The 17,993-nt window shown below is 45.6% G+C and overlaps 1 protein-coding gene across 2 annotated transcripts in view; it reads right to left on the bottom strand.

The window, feature by feature from the left end:
• Window positions 1-17,993, bottom strand: part of USP3 (ubiquitin specific peptidase 3) — a 118,658-nt gene that overhangs the window by 74,879 nt on the left and 25,786 nt on the right. For both annotated transcript variants that reach the window (XM_063926537.1, XM_063926536.1), the window contains exons 3-4: window positions 9,908-10,045; window positions 9,718-9,801 (exon numbers count right to left, since the gene is read on the bottom strand). In XM_063926537.1, the coding sequence (XP_063782607.1) occupies window positions 9,718-9,801; window positions 9,908-10,045 (222 nt within the window). The remainder of the gene's footprint in view (window positions 1-9,717; window positions 9,802-9,907; window positions 10,046-17,993) is intronic.

Below are 17,993 nucleotides of genomic sequence, written 5' to 3'. Positions count from 1 at the left end.
ATTCATAATGTTACCTAGGAATTGACATCGTTTAGACAGACTTAGATGCGATTGTTTTCGAACTTGATCTGCTACCGCAGTATACCTTAGTAGCGCAAGCTAGAGGAACTTTGTTGATACATAGTTTTTATGTGAGATGAGCTATCATCCCAACATCACTTTGGTAAATACCGGGAGCGATAAGCAAAGGTAGAAATGAAATGGTTAATGGTTGTGGCGATTTGCAAACGCTAGAACCTGTGATGAAGAAACCGGACTGGGTAAATACGCATTGTGAAGATCAAATGCAATTATACAATTTTGTGGCTCCAATAAGCAAAAACTAACTGCAGAAAATCCATTTTCTAACTGTAGTAAATGACTTGCTGATTGATATTGCAACGGAGCTGTTTGGTTTTGCCCAAACAGAGGAGAATAAGTAACTCTGACTGTGTTGGCGTACTATTGCCTGGTTTATAACCCAGCAAAGACTAAATGACAACCTGCCAAACCGTTCGACAGAAGCAGTTTTGTACTCTAAGCTGTAAATAGCTGAGACATATATGAGTTGAAGTCCTGAAACCTCGCAAATGTAACATGAAAAGACGCGCTTCCACAATTGTAAAAGAGGTCATCAAACCACAGGCTTGCTGACTGTAACGTCATGTCGTTACAAAGCGTGACTGTTTCGTATAAAGGTATAAAACGCCGTTACAAGTATGGATAAGTATAGTGTGCTGCGCTTGTGAATTAAAGCTGCTCAGGTTAGTGTTTAACGTATGTGGAATTGATTTGGACCGAGCGCTTGTGTATGCTGTTGTGATGTACTGAATGAATAAATAAGAAATAAATTTAAATAACAAAAGTAAATAAAAATAAAAATAAAAATAAAAATAAAAATAAAAACAAAAATAAAAACAAAATAAAAACGAGGGGAAGGGTGGGATGGAAGGTAGGGGGAAGTGCAATGTTTACAGCTCCTCTTGTGTATTTTTTGGAGCTTATGGACACTTTAGATGAAAAAAGGGGCTCAGTCTGTTCGTTTGTAGCAGAAAAAACTTTCCCTGACTTACCCTACTATCCACTATGGATGTGGTTCTGGTGTTGCTCTGGCAGGGCAGGGGATGGCTTCTCCTGCCTGTGCTGTTCAAACCGGCTCCACTCTTTCTGGCCACACTATAGCCGCTGCGTCGTTCGCAAACCGGAAGTTCGGGTTTTTACTTCCGGTGTTCGGGCGCTTGCGGCGGCGGGCTCCGTGTCCTGTGTTTAAGGCTTCTTCTTGTACTCCAACGCGTTTCGAATCCGCAGCAGGATTCTTTTTCAAGGAGATGATAAAACTATATATGAAAAATGTCCGTTTTATATAGTATAACTTTATTAGTAAAACCGGATATGCCCGTGACCGGAAGTGGGTTATCCCGGCGGCATCCTCATGGTAAAAAGCTTCCATAGGGAAGTAAGTGAATATTTCGAATAAATGAATCTTTGCACTTCCACCGGGGAGACCCATCGTATCTGGAATCTGCTCAGTTTCTGCGAATTTATCAAAATACATCGATCATTATCTTCAGGACATTGTGGGAAAGCAAAGAAGTTTCCTTAAAGACACCACAAATATACTGCAAGTAATCAATAATACAGAATGGCAAGAAGGGTACATATTATGTACAAGCGACATCAAATCCCTGTATACTGCAATTAATCATCATGCAGGATGTGAGGCAACTCGACACTTCCTTTGCTCTCAGACGACAATCACCAATTCCCAAATCAATTTCATCATGGACAGCATTGAATTCATTCTCTACAACAACTATTTCTGGTATGAAGGCGATTTCTTCCTACAACAGTGCGGGACAGCGATGGGAACGTCATTCGCACCCAGTTATGCTAATTTATTTGTTGCATACTGGGAGGACCTCAACATCTGGAATAACAACCCTTTTCTGTCAAATATCATAAGCTGGCATCGATACATAGATGACGTGTTCTTCATCTGGAAAGGAACTCAAGAAGACCTATCACAATTCAAGGAACACATCAACAGTAACAGTATGAATCTCGAATTCACCACTATACATAGTGAAGAAATGGTAATTTTCCTCGATTTGGAAATTTACATAGAAACAAACCACATCCTAACAAGAACTCATTTCAAAAAAGTAAACGGTAACAATATGCTTTCACATAACAGCAACCATCACAAACAATGGATAAACAACATCCCAGGCGGACAATTTCGTCGACTAAAACGAAATTGCACAGATCAGACAGTATTTGAACATCAAGCAAATGAAATGAAAACAAAATTCCTTCAAAAGGGATATAAAGAAAGCCATTTAACACAACAATTAGAAAAAGTGAAAAACATGGACAGAAAAGATTTATTGACTTTCAAACAAAAAGACAAAAAAGAACTACCGGTCACCTTTATAACACAATTCACCAGTAATCATAAAGATGTTGAACAAATACTTGAAAAACATTGGCATATCCTTTCTCTTGATGAAGATCTAAAAGCATCTATCCCTAGAAAACCAAAAATAATCTACAGGAAAGCTAACAACTTAAAACAACAACTGACTCATAGCTTTTTACCAATGCAACAAGTACAAAATCAAATAAAAACAAAAGGTTTTCACCAGTGCATGACCTGCATTGGTTGTAGAAACCAGAAGACATCTACTAAACCTGTAACCGCCTTTAAGTCAAACATAACAAAAGAAGAATTCGAAATTCCGAATCATGTAACCTGCCACACAGAAGGAGTCGTGTACATCCTGGAATGTACATGTGGAAAACAATACGTAGGACAAACAAAACGCAAACTCAAAGTCAGGATAGCAGAACATGTGTACAACATAAAGAGAGGCTTGAAAACACACAGCGTCTCAGCACATTTTCTAACAAAACACAACCAGGACCCCACTGGGCTGAAATTTATTGGAATTCAAAAGATTGAAGCTCACTGGAGAGGAGAGGACATTGTAAAAACACTGAAGAAAAAAGAGACCGAATGGATATATAAAATGAAGAGTCTAGAACCATACGGTCTGAATATTGACATAGAACTAAATGTCTTCCTGTAACACAAATGCTACCTTAACCATATTTATTTTTATATTTATTTTTTAATTTTATTTTTATTTTTATTTTTATATTTATATTTATTTTTATTTTCATTTTTATTTATTTTTATTGTTATTCTTATTTTTAGTCATTTTTACCCTCTACCTTACCCCTTTTTTTCCCCTTTTATGAAGTGCAAAGATTCATTTATTCGAAATATTCACTTACTTCCCTATGGAAGCTTTTTACCATGAGGATGCCGCCGGGATAACCCACTTCCGGTCACGGGCATATCCGGTTTTACTAATAAAGTTATACTATATAAAACGGACATTTTTCATATATAGTTTTATCATCTCCTTGAAAAAGAATCCTGCTGCGGATTCGAAACGCGTTGGAGTACAAGAAGAAGCCTTAAACACAGGACACGGAGCCCGCCGCCGCAAGCGCCCGAACACCGGAAGTAAAAACCCGAACTTCCGGTTTGCGAACGACGCAGCGGCTATAGTGTGGCCAGAAAGAGTGGAGCCGGTTTGAACAGCACAGGCAGGAGAAGCCATCCCCTGCCCTGCCAGAGCAACACCAGAACCACATCCATAGTGGATAGTAGGGTAAGTCAGGGAAAGTTTTTTCTGCTACAAACGAACAGACTGAGCCCCTTTTTTCATCTAAAGTGTCCATAAGCTCCAAAAAATACACAAGAGGAGCTGTAAACATTGCACTTCCCCCTACCTTCCATCCCACCCTTCCCCTTGTTTTTATTTTGTTTTTATTTTTGTTTTTATTTTTATTTTTATTTTTATTTTTATTTACTTTTGTTATTTAAATTTATTTCTTATTTATTCATTCAGTACATCACAACAGCATACACAAGCGCTCGGTCCAAATCAATTCCACAGCCGTTACAAGTATACTGTATGCGCTAATGGCTGAATATCCTAAAGGGATAAAATGCCGTTACAAGTATATCAAATGTAGGAGCAAACAAGCTCTGGCCTTGTCGCGCTTAACTAGCGACCATGAAAATAACCGGCGTTAGCAGAAGCTTTACAGATATACTCTGCAGCTTCTTTTAACAGTGATCGGCATGGTTTCATACATAGATTCTAGTGACCCAATGGGGTTTTTATAATGTTTGACAGAAACGCATATACCAATGGCGGATCGCGTCCTTTTGGAAACGATTATGTATGGTTGTCCAAAACCCCGCACTATCTGCGTGCTGGACTAATGTACCCTTCTCACTCGTAGTTATCTGTGTGAGATTTGACATAGAATCGTGCATTAAATTATAAGACCAGTGAAATAAACACTCTGGTACCCAAAGGAAAATTGGCCCTTTGGAAAGACTGTCTTTTGTTAGCGCTGGCGGAGTCATTCCGAGACTCCGATTACCGCTGTTTTAATTTGAATTGCCAATGTTAACAATTTTAGTCTGCACTAGAGCCTTATCCGCTATGTAGACAGACATCATAATAGGCAACAAACAGACACTTGCACGACTTAATAAAGTTATTATATGGCATATATATCTATATATATATATATATATATGTTATTGCTGAACAGCATATTTATTAGGAAACTAAAATGTTCTTTATGTGAAAAGCAGTTCACATGGGCATGAAACCCGAACCAAATTCCTACCAACACCCCTGCGCCTTCTGGTGGCTTAAAGATGTAGGGCAGGAATGTTCTAGAATAATCCTGAACTAAAAATTCCCACTAACACCCCTGCGCCTCCTTGTGGAGTAGAGGTGTATGGGCGGAATGTTCTGGAATTATAAGCTGGAAAAACAGCAATGATTAAAATGGCCCTCATGCCATGCTTTCACAGAAAATCACAGTACAGGTTACCTGCTGCAGTGTTAATATAGGCTGAACAGCCTATTATACAGTTATTATAGGCTTAATAGCCTATTATACAGTGATAACACAGGTGTAGGATACAGTAAAATACATGCATTTAGTTAGCCTTCATTAATATGAACACTGCCTGCAGTGCTATTATCTTACAGCTTTAACAGAAAATATGGTTAAACCTGCAATAGGCTATGCCAGTGATAGCCTATTGCCAGCCAAAGCCTCATATATATATTATATATATCAAATGTGCTTAAACATATAATCACAGGTCATACTGATATCATGCCAGCAAAAAGCTTCATTATATATCATCTATATAAAAATGTGCTGAAACATATATAATATACATAGTCTACAGTGTTATAACCCATGACACTGTTTAAAACGCTGCGCTGCTTGTGAGGTAGCTGAGCAGCCTATTTAGTAACCCATGCAGCCTTTTGCTGCTGCTATGGCCATTACTTCCCCTCCCCCCCCCCCTGCATCCCCATGTTACCTGCAACGTACGGGGATCGGGTGCAGGGAGCAGGAGAGCGCTGTATATAGCGTCCGGGGATCGAGTGCAGGGAGCAGGAGAGCGCTGTATATAGCCGGGAACCGTCCGGAAGAGCGGGCAGCGCCTTCCTACAACAGTACACAGTCCTGTGTCCGGCATCAGCGGCGTGCGGTGTTCCTGGCAGAGCGGGCGGCTTTGTTATCACACGGAGCCCTTCCCCTGTCTCGGCGGCGCCTCTGTAGTGGTGCCGGGCAATCAGCGCTGTGAGAGCGGCCGGCGTCTGAGTGACGTGCGGCCGCTCTGCGCGTAGTTCAGTGGGACCCTCAGCGGCGGCTTCAGCGGCGGCTCCAGCACACTTTACACACAGCAGGGCGGCAGCGTGAGCTGACCGCCCTAACATACCTTGTTCCATGTGACGGCTTTTCTCCTGGCTGTGACGGGGCTTCTCTCTGCAAGCTCCGTTTCAGCCTCCAGCTTCACATGTTGGCTGTCACTGGGCTTCTCTCTGCAAGCTCTGTTTCAGCCTCCAGCTTCACATCTTGGCTGAGCTCAGTTTCAGGCTTCCTTTCAGCTCTCTGTCTCATCCTGGCTGTGACGGAGCTTCTTCCTGTAAGCTCCGTTCAGTTTGCAGGAGACAGTGGCTGCCTGTGGCTGTGAGGGTGCTCTTTGTGAGGACCGACACGCCATGCGCTGCCTTATAGCGCCTGTGGCTGTGAGGGTGCTCTTTGTGAGGACCGACACGCCATACGCTGCCTTGCAGCGGCACCATCCCGGACCCATGTTTTTCAGAAACTGGGACGGGAAGTGTAAAAATTAAAAAGAAAAAGAAAAAATTAATAAAATCTTCTGAAATGTGGGCTCATTCCCACAAGCCGATGTTCATCTGTGAGCACCGAAAAAACACTGGCAAAGTACACTGAGGTACTTGGGGATATGGAGGGGGGGAGAGTCCTAAATTTGAATATTCAGTGCCTTTGTTCGGCTACGCCCGTCCATATCCCAAGAGTACTCCAGTGACCCCTAGTGGATGATAAAGAAATAAAAAACCTAATTATATACTTTCTTTTTAGAAGCTCAGGAGAGCCCCTAGTGTGCATCCAACCTCGGCCGGGCACAAAATCTAACTGAGGCTTGGAGGAGGGTCATAGTGGGAGGAGCCAGTGCACACCAGGTGACCTGAAAGCTTTCTTTAGTTGTGCCCAGTCTCCTGCGGAGCCGCTATTCCCCATGGTCCTTTCGGAGTTCCCAGCATCCACTAGGACGTCAGAGAAATGACTATTTACTGTACATCAAACATGGACAAAGCTGGATGAACTTTCACTCTCAGCATGAGTTTGTTTTGAATAATTTTTCTAGCAGTGATTAAAAGGATTGGTTGTTTTAAATAATCGTGCACCCAAAAAAAATAACTCTCTCCTTCTCCTCTAATGAACCCCTTATGTCCCCCTACACACACGGCGATGTGCCTCCGAGGTGCCCGACGGCCGGCGGGCCACCTGGCGGACATGTGGGGGGGGTTTTGAAGTGCAGGCTACTGCCAAGAGAAATCCTGGGCCCTGGTACAGTAACCTTCTGGGAGCCCTCCGGCAAGGGGTGTGGCCACACCCTGTTAGTTGCATGGCTACACCACTCTAGGGGCATGTATAGCACACGAGATATCCCCACTCACATACCTCCCAACATGACCCTCTCCAGGAGGGACACAATGCTCTGCTTCTGGATTTTTCTCTTAATTTAGGATTGCCGGCACCTGTGTTGAACAGGTAATGGATTAGAAAGGTGTTTCACTACAGGTGATGGCAATCTTACAGTAAGAGGGAAGTCCAGAAGCAGAGCATTCTGTCCCTCCTGGAGAGGGTCATGTTGGGAGGTATGCACTCACAGGAGCATAACATACCTCCCAGCAGTTGGGACAAAAAAAAGTGTTCACTATTAGGATGGTGGGACAGTCACATAAAAGCTGCATTGGTTGCAGAGCGCATTCCCTGGATCCTCCATTGTAACTTTGGGATAAAAGATGCCCTATAGCGTGTAAGTGCAATCACTGTATACACACACGCACATATATAAAAACACACAAACATATAGTATATGCAGAAATGCCACACAACTTTCAGGACTTACTATGATTAAAGTTGAATAAACTGAAATGTTGACTTGCACATTAGTGGTCAACACCAGAATATATTGTTATATTAGTAAGTCCTGAAAGTGCCACAGTATTTCTGCTTATACTACCTGTCATCCCACTAAGGGCACCCAGGAACAGAGTATATATAGATAGATAGATAGATAGATAGAGACAGAGACACACACACGTATATACTGTATATAGATAGTATGTCTGTACACGGGTACTTTTCAGGGGCCGTGGCCTATTCACAGGAGGCGTAGTCATGCATCTTTTGAAAAAATACCTCCAAAATTTTATTTTAAGCACCACCATGGCAACACTCCAGGCCAGCAGTCAGCAGTGTGTGCCGAGTTTAGGAAAAGCACTGTGGCTGCTGCTGCCAGTTAAGAGTGAGGAAGCCCGGGGCCCTCACTGGGCCCCTCCATCAGACCTCGGCCCGGGTAATTTGTACCCTTTCATCCCCTCTCTCGGCACCACTGGGGGAGTGACCAGGCCCCATAGCAATGCATGCTAATATGGACGAGATTGTCCATATTGGCTTGCATGCATAAGCGACCCGGCACCAACGATAAACGAGTGTGGGGCCGCGCATCGTTCATCGTTGGTGCCTACACACTGCACGATATGAACGATATCTCGTTCATTAATGAACAAGAACGTTCATATCGTTCAGTTATATGACTTAATGTGTAGGGACTATTAGTACCATCAAAGCAGCACAGCTCAATAAGATCAATTCCCAGCCAATGAAGAATAGGTAAAAAGCAAGTCATGCCTATAAAACTCCATATGCAATGTAAGATGCTCTAAGCATATAACTCAGGAAGTGACAGCTTGCTCACTATCAGGTTCAGACGGAGATCAACCGAGGCATATTTTCCCTTAGTAACCTACAAACAGGCCACAACTTAATAAAAAGGAACTTTTACTTGCCTCTTAATATCAGTGGTTCTCCATCTGGGGTACGAATAACCCCAAGGTTACTCGCTGTGACGTACAGGGGTACTTGGCGATTAATTAGACACATAGGAAAAGTAGTGTCCTAAGGATCTCTAGCCTCATGCATCGCAGTAGGACCCAGATAACAAAATTAGTCTTATCCCTATATCAGAAAGCATATATGGACTTGTCAGTTTTATATTTTTCAAAACTTGTAATATGTGAAATATATATATGTACAATTCATTCTATTCTTGTGTAATTTTTTTAAAATGTGGTTCTTAGCAAATTAACTGCTTTAATATGTAGCGGCACATAAACATTTTATTGACTAGCAATTATATTTATTACAAATTTATTGCTTTGCAAACGTTGGGGTACAAATAAACACAAATGTGTGGCAAGGGCACAAATAAGTGGAAAATTATGGAGAACCACTGTTATATATAATGTGACAGTAAGGTTTATCTGGCTGATCTGATTGGGAGTGTCTTCCTTTATATGCCCTTCCCGTTTCCTCTCTTGTGCTGGTTATAGTTCTTGCTACATGTGAGAACCTGTCAGCTCAGTGTGTTCCTGAAATCGGTTACCTAGTCTTGATCATGTTCCTGATCAGATCAAGTCCACCTAGACATCAGGTTTTTGTACAGAGCCACGACATCTACTGTATCTGTACAAAGTTAAAGTACATTTTATGCACTCACAAAAGTGCTCAACGATCCACAATGGTGGCAAGGTTAGCAAGACCTCGTGTGTAATGTTCTCTATTTCATTCTAATTTCCCGCCAGGCCAGAGCAGGTAGACAACCACTTCCCTCACACGCTCATTAAACTGCGCCTCACGAGTGGGAATAGCCACGGCGCAGCTGCCGGCATTCTGGCAGCCGGAATCCCGACCGCCTGGGATCATAACTACATCCCGTACACAGGGGTATATCCAGTGTTGTCAAAATACACCCGTGACTGCAGTCTCCGATTCCTGCATCAGACCCCTGAGGACTGGGCTTTAAGTATATGGGGTGGCCAGTGAGGAATACTTCACAGTTTTTTTTTTTTTTTTTTGCAGAGCAGCACAGGACAGTCAGGTTAACACTGAACAAAGTATTTTACATCGAAGCTTATCGTATGAAACTTGTGGTTCAGTAACCCTTTAAGGAAAGACTACTTGTAATAAATGATTATTTGTTTGACACAGATAAAATGAACCATTGGATATCATTTTTGCTCTACTCACTTTTCCAAGTTCTGCAAGTGCTCCCGAACTTTCTGCACTAAACACAATTTTGTATCGTTCACCACAAAGTCATCACAGCGGTAACTGCAAACAAGAGACAAATAAAATGTAAGTGTTTCAGAGAAACTGCATGTGTCTGTTGGACGATCTTACGGCAAATGTCAGGATCAACTACAAGATGAACACTCACCAATATGTGGTGTAGCTGCTGCAATCCATACACACGGTGTGCTGTGTTCTTTCCTTCTCCGCCTTTTCATGTTCCTTGTGGTTGGGAAGTGGTGCTTGTGCTTCCTCGTAATGTTTCTTGGCATGGCCATTCACATATCTGTTCAACATTTAAGGAAACTATCATCAATTACATAGCAACAGGTGACAGAACATAATATTCTCAACAGTATATCAATGTGAACGAATGGATATAGTTTATTTAGATTTTAGCAAAGCAAGTCCTCAATAAACTAATTCAGAAACTAAAAATGTTCCAATTTGACTTAAAGATAGTAGAATGGACAAAGGTTTGGGTATAAGATATTGTTGTAGCCAATGGTGTCAGCTGAGATGAAGTAATGTCACTAGAGAGTGCTCCAAGAATTCCTACACACTGGGCGATGTTACTCAAAGTTATGAACGATCTCGTTCATTAATGAACGAGATACCATTCATATCATTGAGTGTGGAGGCACCAGCGATGAACGATGCGTGGCCCCGCGCTCGCTCATCGCTGGTGCCCCGTCGGCTGTGCATGCAGGCCAATATGGACGATCTCGTCCATATTTGCCTGCACTTCTATGGACGTGCCTGCACGTCCATATTTGCCTGCACTTCAAATATGGACGATCTCGTCCATATTTGCCTGCACTTCTTCTGCACTTCATATTTGCCTGCACTTCTAAGAAACTTCACGCCCCCCCATCACTGCCCCCCCCCCCCCCCCGCCGCTGGGTCGCCCGTCGGCCGTTTCCGCCGTTGGGCAGCTCGTTGGCGGATCGCTCAATGTGTAGGGCCCTTTAGTCATGGCTCCTGTTTTGTAGTCATTAATAATATTACGTATGAGCTACAAAGAAACTATGCTGTTTTGTAGATTATAGACATTTCTAGCCGGACGGATTTCAGCAAAATGGTCAAACAAATGTGTAGTGATTTAGAGAATACAGAGGAAAACACTAACATGTGGAACCTTAAACTTAACATATCAAAATGTAAAACAATGCATGTTTGAAACAAATATGCCAAACTAGGTGACAAAGTACAGAACAGTTACGAAATGTCAACAGCAAAGGATAGAGGCCTGGGAGTTTTGGTTAGGCAGAGGGGGGAGAATCAGTGGATAAATAGCTGTGGTTTTCCGGAGGGATTGTATTCCACTGATTTACTAAAGCCCAACCTGCCGGAAGCCAACAGGGAATCCAGCCATTAGAGTACAATAGAACATTGAAGAACTATCAATTTTTTTCCTATTAGAGGTTTATAACCCCTAGATTTACTAAGCAACCAGAAAATGCTGCAAATCTGGTAAAGAAAAAAGCAGGTGATCGTTTGATAAAATGCATACTGTTTAGGTTATGTGGTCAATTAGAAAGCGAAGGATCACTATATAGTTCACTTTAGGATTTTTTTAGGACAGGGTGCTGATCACTGAGGAGGGCACGTTTTAATTGTGAAGGGCACATTTTTGGTGTGACGCTTTGCGCACAAAGTTTAGCGCATATGTCTATAGTTGTTATACATATATTTTCCCCTTAGTGTATCATATACCGATAAATACATATAGGAGACCCATGTAACACCCAACATCTGTACTGAGAAAAATACTGTATATGTCCAGTCGTCTTGAAAGAACGGCTGTAGCATATAAATAATAAGTAGATAATGAAGGTTTCTTCCAGTACTGAAGTAGTTCTAATCCTTATGAAAAGTTAAGTAGAGGGTTAAAATATATAGGTAAAAAATAAGTCTGTTCTTCTACTAGGGAAATAGTGTAAGCAGTACATGCTCACTGCCAGGGCCGGATTGGCCATTGCTGTTACCGGGGAAGTCCCCGGGGGGCCGAGTGGCGTGAGGGGCAGCCTCTCATATGTGGCTCCGCCCCCCCCTCCTATGTGTCACCCTGCGTCGCAGCAGCTATAGAGAGCACAGGGCAGGCTCTCTAGGGAGGAGAGACTGTGCAGTCCTGCAGCAGAGCCGGCCCCCCCACCACCTCCTCCCCCGCGCTCCAGCCTGCAGCTTGCTATCGGGGAATTTATAAAAGGGGCGTGGCCACGGGGGTCCGTGATTAGGCCACGCCCCCAACTTTGCCTGGGGTCAAGTAATCGTCTGTGTCCCATAGCCTGCCTCCCTCTGTGCTGTGGGGACCTGGAGGTAACATTTGACTTATATGTGTGTATGCATGCATACATACATACATATATGCAGAGCCGGATTAAGGGGGGGGTCCCGGGGATACGTACCCCCGGGCCCCCCTTCCCAAAAGGGCCCCCTGCCACACCACCAGCGGCGGAACTTGCGCCAGGGCAGCCAGTGCAATGCACAGAGGCCCAGCGCTATGAAGGGGCCCACAGCCGGCTGCAATGTAATGAGTCAGCCCGACTCATTACACGCTGCCTGCCGCTGCGCCGTGGGCCCTGACAAAGAAGGTAGTCTGCACACAGGACACGGCGCCAGTGAGTGAGAAGGGTGATCTCATCACCCTTCAACTCGGCACCGCGCTGCTGCAGCAGCTATCAGTTTCCTGCTGGCTCTGTGTTGTCCACTGTCTGTGACTGCATGCTGGGAGAAGGGGGAGGCCGGGAGGGAGGAGGGAGAGTCACTGACAGGGCAGCAGTGTGTGCACTGGAGACGTCAGCACTCAGCCCCTTCAGTGAAGAGCCTTGCCGGATCCAGGGAGCCAGAGCCAGGAGGTGCAGCAAAGTAAGTTGTGGATAAAGAAAACACATGTACTGTAAATACAAGGGTGTGTGTGTTTTGCTGGCTGTGTGTGTATGTTTAGCTGTTTGTGTGTTTGTTTTGCTATGGGTGTGTATGTGTATATCTGTTTTCCTATGGGTGTGTGTGTATGTGTTTTGCTATTGGTGTTTAGTGTGTGTATGTGTTTTCCTATGGGTGTGTGTTTGTGTGTATATATGTGTTTTGCTATGTGTGTTTAGCTGTAGGTGTGGGTGTTTTTTCTCTATGGGTGTGTGTGTATATATGTATTCTAATGTGTGTGTTTTACTATGTGTGTGTATACAGTACATATATCAATATCTACAGATATAGCCATGCTCATGACTAGTGTGCCCATGTCTGAGGCATAGGGGGATATTCAATTAGTGCCGAGTTTTCCAACAGATGAAAATCGGCACTAATTCGACCGTTTGGTAGCCAATAGCGGGAGTTTTCGACAGTGTTTTGCACCGTTTTCTCCATGCCTTTTTTGGGGGGGTCGAATAGACCAAAAAACTGTGAAACGCACGGACGGCTCAGCTGTCCAATAACGTATGAGTGAAGTAGGCTGCCCCAATGGCTGAGCGGCAGGCTGCTTCATTCATACATGATTGGAGAGCTGATCCGTCGCTCTGCTGTCTGTGCGGTTGGCGGGGAAGGGAGCGCAATTCGTTCACTGGATGGTATGTGAGTGACATCACCCCCCCAGGTCCTCCTCCTCCTCTCTTGAATAGGGGCCCCACTGTTTTAAGTACCCCGGGCCCCTCAGCGACTTATGGGCTTGTGTGGAGGGTGTGTGTGGTGAATGGGATGTAACAGGATGTGTGTGTGGGGTAACTTGGCGGGTAACAGGGTGTGTGTGTGTGTGTGTGTGTGTGTGTGTGTGTGTGTGTGTGTGTGTGTGTGTGTGTGTGTGTGTGTGTCTGGGATGTAATAGGCTGCGTGTGTGTCTGTGAAGTGTAAATGTGCCCCCCCCAGTGTCCTGTGAAGTGTCTAACCCCCCCCCCGGGTGTTCCGTGAAGTGTCACCCCCCCCCCCCCCTAGTGTTTTGTGTTCTGTAAAGTGTCACCCCCCCTAGTGTTCTGTAAAGTGTCACCCCCCTCCCCAGCGTTCTGTCACTGTGCCTCCCCCCCAGCGTTCTGTCACTGTGCCTCCCCCCCAGCGTTCTGTCACTGTGCCTCCCCCCCAGCGTTCTGTCACTGTGCCTCCCCCCCAGCGTTCTGTCACTGTGCCTCCCCCCCAGCGTTCTGTCACTGTGCCTCCCCCCCAGCGTTCTGTCACTGTGCCTCCCCCCCAGCGTTCTGTCACTGTGCCTCCCCCCCAGCGTTCTGTCACTGTGCCTCCCCCCCAGCGTTCTGTCACTGTGCCTCCCCCCCAGCGTTCTGTCACTGTGCCTCCCCCCCAGCGTTCTGTCACTGTGCCTCCCCCCCAGTGTTCTGTCACTTTGCCTCCCCCCCAGTGTTCTGTCACTTTGTCTCCCCCCCAGTGTTCTGTCACTTTGTCACCCCCCCACTGTTCTGGGAAGCGTCCGTCCCCCGTGTTCTGTGAAGCGTCACCCCCCCAGTGTCCTGTGAAGCGTCACCCCCCGTGTTCTGTGAAGAAGTGTTTCACCCCCCCCAGTGTTCTGTGAAGTGTCACCCCCAAAGTGTTCCGTCATTGTGTCACCCCCCCCAGTGTTCTGTCACTTTGTCACCCCCCCCAGTGTCCTGTCACTGTGCCTCCCCCCCCAGTGTTCTGTCACTTTGTCACACCCCTGTGTTCAGTCACTGTGTCAACCCCCCTGTCTGTGTTCTGTGTCTGTACAGGTCAGGGCCGTAACTAGGTGTGTGCCGATGGTTCCTTGCCCACAGGCGCAAGTGCAGTGAAGGCGCACCATCTGGCAGCACACCCCTACCTACGGCTGTTTTGGTCAGTGATGGAGTAGTGAAATTTACGCTGTCCACCGGTGCCTGCCTCTGTAAGCGACGGGGAGCGCGCCATTTGGTGTTACCCTTTGTGCAGTAATTCTGGCTGTGAGCTCCGCTGCCTGCCACCTCTGAAGTGGAGAGGGAGCGCTCCTTCAGCCACCTGGTCCCGTATAGGAGCCGCCTCTGCCTCTATTGATGCCACCAGGGAGACCCGCCGCCGCCACCTCTGAAGTAGAGAGAGAGCGCTCCTTCAGCCACCTGGTGCCGTATAGGAGCCGTTGCTGCCTCTACTGTGACACCCGCCGCAGCCTGAGCACTGGAGAGGGGACTGTGAGCGCCAGTAAATGAGTGTCTGCGCCTGGTAGTCCTGGATGACGCATCGCCCTAACAGGTGACTTGAGACACACACACACACACACACTCTCTGTTGCTGTAATATATAACAAAGGGTGACTGCTGCTATAATGTGTAAAACGGGACTCTGCTGCTGTAATGTGTAAAATGGTACTCTACGTGCCGTACTGTGTAAAAGGGAGCTATGTGGACACGCCCCTTCCCCATAAAGCCACGCTCCTATATTTTGGCGTGCGCATTGGCCCAGTTTTATATTTGGGGGGAGGGGGCGCCGATGCTGTTTTTTTTGCACACAGCGCTAAAATGTCTAGTTACGGCACTGGAACAGGAGCCTCACCCCTCCACGCCACGCGGGTCAACCTGCCTCACATGCACCATGCAGAAGCAATGCCTGGCATGGGCTGTCCACTCCAGCACTGTGTCCATTTGTGAAGTATGGGAGGGAGGGCGCAAATTTATAGTTTGCAGGGGGTCGCCGAACACCCTAGCACCGGCCCTGCCCCTATAAGTAAAGTCTAGATCCGCCACTGGTATAATTCTACTCTGACCTCTGCCTGCACTGCGCTCCCAGCCACCACCAGACTGTAATGCCAGCCTGTCTGCAGGGAGGGGGGAAGAAGCTGAAAGAAATGGTGACATGGAGCCTGCCCTGATTGCAGCAGTCAGACAGATCTCCATGTACCACCATCAGGTACTGCAGTTTGCAGGACATTTTTTTAAAGATTGAGAGCTGCAGTGCCAGTGTAACATGGAGATCTGGATGGGGGGGGTGTAACAGTATGCAGAAGAGGAATACTCTCAGTTCAATTTCCTCCACCCCACTTTGCCCAGCCATGAGAATTCTTTAGTGCAGCGCTGTAGTGTAGCCGCAGCTCCTACACAAATAAAAGGGACGGTGGGCAGGCAGCACTAGACTTATACCCTTAGCCCATCTCCCCCAGTCCCCCTCCAATGGTGCTGGACTGCGGAGGGAATAAGGAGCTGGTGGCGCACTGAGAGCAGACACCACTGAGAGATGAGGCAAGTGGGGTGGGGGTGACATTTATTATGTGTATAAGCGGCACTGCTACAATGGCCATTATTATGTGTATAAGCGGCACTGCTACCGTGGGCATTATGTATACAAGTGGCACTGATACTGTGCCCATTATGTGTATAAGTGGCACTGTTACTGTGCCCATTATGTGTATAAGTGGCACTGTTACTGTGCCCATTATGTGTATAAGTGGCACTGTTACTGTGCCCATTATGTGTATAAATGGCACTGTTACTGTGCCCATTATGTGTATAAGTGGCACTGTTACTGTGCCCATTATGTGTATAAATGGCACTGTTACTGTGCCCATTATGTGTATAAGTGGCACTGTTACTGTGCCCATTATGTGTTTAAGCAGCACTGCTACCGTGGACATTATGTGTTTATAAGCGGCACTGATACCATGGCCATTACGTATATAAGCGGCACTGCTACCGTTGGCATTAATATGTGTACAAACGGCACTGATACCGTGGGTATTATTATGTATGTAAGCAGCACTGATACCGTGCCCATTATTATGTGTATAAGCGGCACTGATATTGTTCCCATTATGTGTATTAGCGGCACTGATACCATGGCCATTATGTGTATAAGCGGCACTGCTACCATTGGCATTATTATGTGTACAAATGGCACTGATACCGTGGGTATTATTATGTATGTAAGCAGCACTGATACCGTGCCCATTATTATGTGTATAAGCGGCACTGCTACTATTGGCATTATTATGTGTACAAATGGCACTGATACCGTGGGTATTATGTATGTAAGCAGCACTGATACCGTGCCCATTATTATGTGTATAAGCAGCACTGATACCGTGCCCATTATTATGTGTATAAGCGGCACTGATACCATGGCCATTATGTGTATAAGCGGCACTGATACCATTGACATTATTAGGTGTACAAATGGCACTGATACCGTGGGTATTATTATGTATGTAAGCAGCACTGATACCGTGCCCATTATTATGTGTATAAGCAGCACTGCTACCATTGGCATTATTATGTGTACAAATGTCACTGATACCGTGGGTATTATTATGTATGTAAGCAGCACTGATACCGTGCCCATTATTATGTGTATAAGCGGCACTGCTACCATTGGCATTATTATGTGTACAAATGGCACTGATACCGTGGGTATTATTATGTATGTAAGCAGCACTGATACCGTGCCCATTATTATGTGTATAAGTGGCACTGTTACCTTGGGTATTATTATGTATATAAGCGGCACTGATACTGTGGGCATGTGTATAAGGGGCGCAACGGTGTAGCATAGCGTGAATATAGGGCACTACTCTGTGGTGTAACATGAAATAGAGGCACTATGGGGGTCATTCTGAGTTGATCGCTACGGATTTTCGCAGCGCAGCGATCATGTGAAAACGGGGCTGATCTGCGCATGCACCGCAATATGCATGCGCGTCATACGGGTACAACAGTTGATGTGCTTTTGCACAGGATCTAGCAACGCTTTGAGTCGCACTGGCGGTCGCAAGAAGATTGACAGGAAGTGGGAGTTTCTGGGTGTCAACTGACTGTTTTCTGGGAGTGTTTGAAAAAATGCAGGCGTGGTTAGGCATTTGCAGGGCGGGTATCTGACGTCACAATACCACGTCACTCGTCGCAGCAATCATCGCACAGAATAAGTAACTACAGGGCTGGTCTTGTTTTGCACAAAATGTGTTTGCAGGCGCTCTGTTGCACAAGCGTTCGCACTCCTGCTATGCTAAAATACACTCCCCCGTGGGCGGCGACTATGCGTTTGCACGGCTGCTAAAACTAGCTAGCGATCGATCAACTCGGAATGAGGGCCTATGTACAGTGCAATGACAATAAGGGGGAAATTCAAATGTTTGAAAAGTTGTTTGTTTTTCTTATCTAATAGACAGACACCCAACTGACTTTTCAAACAATTGAATATCCCCCTAAGAGTGTGCTACGGTGTTGCATAATTTGTATTGGGGGTACGATTGTGTGGCCACGCCCTTTCCATGTGATGCCGCACACCTTTTTTGTGACATGCGCCTTCTGCGCGCACTG

Source organism: Pseudophryne corroboree, chromosome 6, assembly GCF_028390025.1.
Source record: "Pseudophryne corroboree isolate aPseCor3 chromosome 6, aPseCor3.hap2, whole genome shotgun sequence".
Taxonomy (NCBI): domain Eukaryota; kingdom Metazoa; phylum Chordata; class Amphibia; order Anura; family Myobatrachidae; genus Pseudophryne; species Pseudophryne corroboree.
Note: the sequence above shows the minus strand (reverse complement) of the source record. Positions and strands in the feature narration are given on the sequence as shown.